We start from the raw sequence: 6,000 nt of genomic DNA on the forward strand, positions 1-6,000 counted from the left end.
GCAATTAACTTTCCTAAAATAATATTATCTGTGTCTTCTATTTTAAGCTGCAAAGTTGGCGTTGGAGGGCCGACCCTTTTATTGCTGCTGACCTGCTTTTTGTCTTTTTCGGCAAATAAAGTATGAGCATCTTACATTTTGCCCTTTGGTTTTTTTCTTATTGACGCTTATGCCACCCTAGAGTGTGGACTTTCTTTTTGTTTTTTGGAATTTCTTCTCATTTTCCATCTGGTAATTACTAGGTTGGTGACTGAGTAGTGATTGCGTCACCTGAGGGTGAAAAGCAGATAGCTGATGGTAGAATATGATTGGATACTCTGGCACGCGACTCCGATGCCTTCTGTAAGGTTATTTTTGCGCCTTATGGACAGTCAGGAATTTCTAAAAAGAAATTTGAAAATTTTGGATCCAATTTTTATTAAATATATATTTTATTATTTATTTAAATTGAATCCCCATTTGCTGGGTTCCTCAATTATGTCACATTAAATAAATTTGGATCCAACTCGTTTACCCTTACCTAATAATTACCCGAATTTAAGTTTTCCGAGTATGTAGTTAGAATTTGGCAAAATCGTTTGCCTTTTCAATATTCAAACTCAGAAAAAAAGACCAGTAGTCAACATTTCCACGTCAGTTTGTCAAAGGGCCTTAAAATTCGTTACCTCTTCAGGTTACAGGCAAAAGAAGCCGAGTAGATGTGAAGACAGCATCCTTCTCATTAAATTAAATTAAAATGCCTTGCCAAACTAGCCGCGGCTGATGGCAAGCTGTATAACACGACTCGAATTAAAAACTCATGGAAAAATTCTTGTCACAGATGCAAGAATCTGATTGGCTGGTGAATTTCAGCAGAGACCCCCGTCATGTGCGAGACAGTCAAATGAAAATCCTGAACTAAGTTTGGTGGACTAGTTATGTTACACTTGTCCGAGGTATGCCTGCCCGAGAGACAGCCACGTGGATACGGAGTGCGACATGCCTATCAGTACAGCGGGGCCCCTACTCTTTGAATCTTTTTTTAAAAGATTGTTTAAGATAAGCTGTACCCAACTTACACTGACCGGTATTTGGAAATTTTGGATTTGGTCTGAGCGCCAAATAAATGTCTCCACCGAAAAGAATCGAGGGCCGTCCTTCCTGACAAGTGCCCGATTGTCACTGATGAAACATTCAATACATTTGCAAAACCATCAATTCATCGAACCTTTGTCTATTGTCCAAAGCATGATCCGAAATCAACACTCTCAGTCAAATGGGTTTTGACACTAAAAAAGCCAATCAAATTGACTTTGTTACCACGCAAGTGGGGAGTGGAAGTCTTTGCTTTTTTTCGTTTTTTGAAAAAGGTTGACTAGGAGATCAGTCCCACTTGACGCACGCCACATTGGGGTTTTACTGGGGCCTTAGGATAGGACAAACCCAGCCCTTAACTCTTCAAACGAGTATTCAACTTGTTGGACTCGTTCCAACACATTTTCAACTTTGTAAGCACCCAGAGTTGCTGGAGTAGCTGGCGTCATTGCCATAAGCATAGGAGCTGACACTGTTGATGGAGTTGTTGGCATTGGAATCGGCATTGCCTTCGGGGTTCTGTTTTCATCGTCACCAATCAAGGTTGGCTTGGCAGGTACTCCCGTTGGTGTCTGGCAGCCAGGATTTAGTCTTTGTCCGTTCTTCACTTTCTTCTGATCTTCCGTGAAATTCACAATGTTGGCATTGGAGTTCACTGCAAAAGAAACGGGAGAAAGAGGCTTTCGAACTGCTGGTGACTCATTCTCACGCACCTTTGCTGCACTTAAGGGTTGCTTTTTTATTACACGACCAGGAACCTCAGAGTTTCTCTTAACTACAAAAGGAGAAGCAGAGAATATGTTTCCAATGTTATATGTCTAAAATTCGATGGCTAAAACGAAATCAATCGCCTGAAAAGGGAAAACAGTATTGTTCATCTTCTAACCAGAGTGAGCTGCAAAGCCACTGGATCGTTGGTGATTTAGGAAGCTGTTTTGATTCAAATAATCAGCCTTCTTATTAGGATGGAGACGAGTAGCAGGTTTTTCAGGCTTTACTTGCTGCAGCATTGCTCCACCTAGAGAGAGTTTTCTATCACTGGCACCGACTGTCGACATTCTCGGAGCCTTCGTTCCGCTTATTGATGGGCTGGGTTTTGAGCCATAAAGTGCTTCCTGCTCTGCTATCAGCTGTCCGTGAAGTTTCTTTTGGTCCTGAAACACAAAAATTCAAGCACTGGTTAAGATGAGAAACTTGTTACCATCAAACTAAGGCCTAAAAGATTAATCGAATCACAGCACATACTCTCTGCCTCTGCCTCTCTAGGTCTTTCTCTTGCCTTAGGTTGCTGTAGTCCTCGAGCACAGAAAGAAGTCGTCTCTAAATACAATTAAAAATATCATCATACGATTACTTAGAAGAAAGCAATTACTAGAAAAACAGAAAAATGGCAATTGGCTATAACAAGTATTTAAAGAAAAAACAACGCCATGGCATCTTAACTTTGAGCAAATCAAGTATTAAGCCAAAGTGCACAACTTATATAAGATTTGACCAAATCAATTTTTGATTTGATGCATAGTCTTGTCCCAAAATTTAATAGTATTTAGGAAAAGTGCTTACTCCATCATACAAAAACTCATTTCCTCTCTCTTTCTCCCAAGCTGTGGTTTTTAAAGTTAAAACCTCCACCATTGCTGCACCAAAGCCAACCAAAACAAAAATAAATAAATAAATAGTAACATAGATCAGTTTTAAAGACGTGAACACATTACCAGGCCAGTATTTAAACCCAACACAAAACCTTTGGACAATCAAGAATTTCTTTTAGATCCTTCACTGCTATATAGCTGGTTTGCTGCATACACTTGTGGCAGAGAAAATGAGTTTGGTGGAGAAATTTACCAGGAATTTTGTTAACAACTACTCGAGCTTTCTCAGCACGTTTCAGACTGAGGTGTGCACCTCTTCCGGCATTATAACGGTTGTCATCCTAAAGTTTGGACAATATGAAAGTCCTCAACCTAGGTGTAAAAAACAGGACTGTATATTATTCACAAAAACAAGGTAAGTTTGATTCCAACCCTATTGTACTCTTCCAGCCAGCTTTCTTCTTCACATGCCACCAACCACTTTTCCACCTTCTCGAGTATTTCTTTACGACTGAAAGCTTCCTCTCTAACCTTTGAAATCTGAAGGTCAATTTGTTCCAACAGGTACAGAGGATCAATGGCACCTGAAAAACAATTCAGATAAATAACAAAGAGAGTATTCGTGAATCATGGCCCTTTCATGCAAAGTTCATTTAGAATTAAATCAAAAGACATTCCTCAAAAATTGGAAATCCAAGTATAACAAAAAATGCATCCTCTTGCGCATCTATTATTCAGAATCTCCAGTAACCCATTAATCATTCTGTTGAAAAGTCACGAGACAGGATAACAGAAGTAAATTTCTTCACATTGTACAAATGATAGAACAAGCAATGGTTTGTGCTCAGGTATTTACCAGACTCCATAGCTTCAATCGAATAATCTGTTGAAATAAGCGCTTCCAATACCATGTGAGTCCTTCTGCACATATCCTCTAATTCGACCTTCTTTTTCAGAACAATTTCCTTCATTTTACTTGTTTTGAGCTGCTCCAGCCTAGAAACTTCCTCCTCAACCTACACAAAATCGCTCATACAATTCATTCCCCATATAATTAGCAGTAAAAGTCAACAAGTACAATTGAGAAGGACTAAAAAATCATGAGTCTAAAATAGTGTTCTAACATTTTTAATACAGTCAATGGAGAGCATATTGGCCTCCGTAATTTCTGGTTCAGAAGCTGCAATTTTACTGGTAACATTCAGAAACATGCGTTGTTCCTCTGCCGGTGTGTCCATCAAATGCCAAAGCTCCAACAAGGCAGATGCAAGATCTTGAATCTGGTAAAGTGGCTCAAAGGATCAGAAGTACCAAGCAGAAACAAATGTTCAAGGTATTAAAACATGAAAATGAAAAGGTAACTATATTATACTAGTACTAACCTTCTGCATTCTCTTTATCTTTAGCTCTTGCAGACTTTGAATTTGAGCAGCCAACCTAGCAATTGTATTGTTACTTACATCTTTTGCTCCATTAGAATCATCCAAGGTAGCGTGGATCCTACAAACTGTTTGTAGGAAATCCATACCAAGAACTGTGCACAGTGAGTTTATAGTATTTAGGTGGCCTTGCACCTGGTTTAAACGATTGATCTGCAAGTGATGTTGAGTGAAATTAGTAAAAGATCGCATAATTTCGATAGTACCGCCCATGTAACTGCAGAAAATCCTACACTACATGTGACTTGTCAGCGATCTAGATGCACTAATGCTAAGCTCTCAATTATCAAGACTACTGCTGGTGTTGTCACCATAAAGGAATAAATGAATCATAATGGATACCTACCTTCTCATTTTGAAGTTCATGCAACTCCCTGTGTAATTCTTCTAGTCTTCTTAGAGACAGGTTGGTGTCGTCAACGAGCAACTTATTTCCATCTTGTTCTTTAAACCCCAAAATCTCGTTAGATATTTTCTGTATTTGATCTATAACTCCAATAAACTGGTTAATTCTTTCCACATTCTTCCTACGCATGTCCTCCAACAACGGACCAATGGCTTCAAGCTCTTCCTTCAAGTTCCCCCCAGGCTTCAAGTCACGCTGAATATATATACCCAATAACACAAAATTACTCACTAAATTCAAATTAACTAATACAAATATGTTGACTGTTGAGCATCTATAGGCTCATCTATTGATTGCAATACTAATTAACCGCACTTACATGCACTGGGTTCTCCCCGATGGAAGCACAGATATCTGAAATTTCCGCCTTGGCAATTGCAATATCTCGTTGCAATTTAGTTCTGCATTCTTTTGCCTCGTCTACTTTTCTCATGTAGACCTTGAGGCATTCTTGTTCGAGATCTAAAAGCATTGCATCCCGTTCGCCATCAGCCTCCCCAACTTCATCCCATATTTTCTGTTACAAATAAAGCGAAGATAACATTCAAAATATGTTATGTCAAACGAAGACGCAACAGTAGATATGCTTTGAGAGATCTCTAGGAGAACCTGCAATTCACATAGCAACGACCCGCACGTTGTTTCAATGCGCGCAAACTGCTCACTTTTATGATTTAACATGGAGTCGGCAGTATTCTGCAGCAAGAAGCGGCCTTTTTAGTCTCACAAAGAAGAACAAAAATCGCAGTATGAAGCGATATAGCGAAAATTTCCAACAATTCGAAATGGAAACAAAAAACCTAAATAAATTGTTTACATACATTTCTTTCCTTATTCTATATTCTGCAGATTTATCATTTCTTTCTCGAAAAAAAGACTAAAAAAAATGAAATCCTTGATCCCTCTACTCAATTATCAATCGAGTAATAAAATGCATCACTTTAAAACAATCGTTCTTCACTTTTTCTTTCATTTTCTCGTCAACCAAACGGACGCCATGATAATTAAGCTAAAATTGAACAGAGAAACAAGTAAACTTAGATTCGACGCAAAAGCAAACCTGAAAATTACCGTGAACTTTCGATATTGCAAGTGTTCTTGCTCAGTACCGTGCGAAGGTGATCGACGATTGGAGATCCTATCGCAGATGATGATTGGATTTGATTAAATCAAGAATTTCTGGTGAGCGGTGACCCTAAAAGAGAATGTAACGCTTGAATTTTGAGTGAGAGATTATGAGAGGGAAAAGACGGGCGCGGAAAGGGAGCCGTTATGTTGGGGGTTAGGAATATAAGTATTCAAAACTTGATGCTGACACGTCATTGGATTAGGTGGGGCCGACCTAGGCGTTTGCGAAATCAGGGGGCGCGAACAATTCTTTTGTGAAACCTTTTGCTTTTTCGACGGTGGGGATCGGACTTGTGGGTCCAACGACCCATAAAGACGTTTTTGAATTTCGAAATGCGGGATAGGTGTAATTTGCAAATCG

General features: G+C 39.1%; 1 protein-coding gene across 1 annotated transcript; it reads right to left on the reverse strand.

The window, feature by feature from the left end:
* Window positions 1–1,197: 1,197 nt before the first annotated feature.
* Window positions 1,198–5,761, reverse strand: MAP65-4 (microtubule-associated protein 65-4). Its single transcript, XM_021424461.1, has 13 exons — window positions 5,583–5,761; window positions 5,121–5,207; window positions 4,831–5,028; window positions 4,452–4,706; window positions 4,049–4,258; window positions 3,791–3,946; window positions 3,523–3,682; window positions 3,099–3,250; window positions 2,920–3,007; window positions 2,638–2,711; window positions 2,320–2,394; window positions 1,961–2,228; window positions 1,198–1,849 (listed from the first exon to the last, which is right to left on the reverse strand). The coding sequence occupies exons 2-13, from the start codon at window positions 5,190–5,192 to the stop codon at window positions 1,407–1,409; spliced, it is 2,151 nt and encodes a 716-aa protein (XP_021280136.1). The 5' UTR covers window positions 5,193–5,207; window positions 5,583–5,761; the 3' UTR covers window positions 1,198–1,406.
* Between the last annotated feature and the right edge of the window lie 239 nt (window positions 5,762–6,000).

This window comes from Theobroma umbraticum, unplaced genomic scaffold (assembly GCF_002168275.2).
Source record: "Theobroma umbraticum cultivar Fairchild unplaced genomic scaffold, ASM216827v3 scaffold_4.1, whole genome shotgun sequence".
NCBI lineage: Eukaryota > Viridiplantae > Streptophyta > Magnoliopsida > Malvales > Malvaceae > Theobroma > Theobroma umbraticum.

What these genes read in the sequence shown, in the direction of transcription:
- MAP65-4 (XM_021424461.1), bottom strand. Translation starts at nt 5,192, where the DNA reads ATGTTAAATCATAAAAGTGAGCAGTTTGCGCGCATTGAAACAACGTGC. An exon ending in GATTGAAGCTATGGAGTCTG is followed by an intron (nt 3,251 to 3,522) that starts GTAAATACCTGA and finishes ATTGTTTTTCAG; the next exon opens with GTGCCATTGATCCTCTGTAC. An exon ending in TGGCTTTGCAGCTCACTCTG is followed by an intron (nt 1,850 to 1,960) that starts GTTAGAAGATGA and finishes CTCCTTTTGTAG; the next exon opens with TTAAGAGAAACTCTGAGGTT.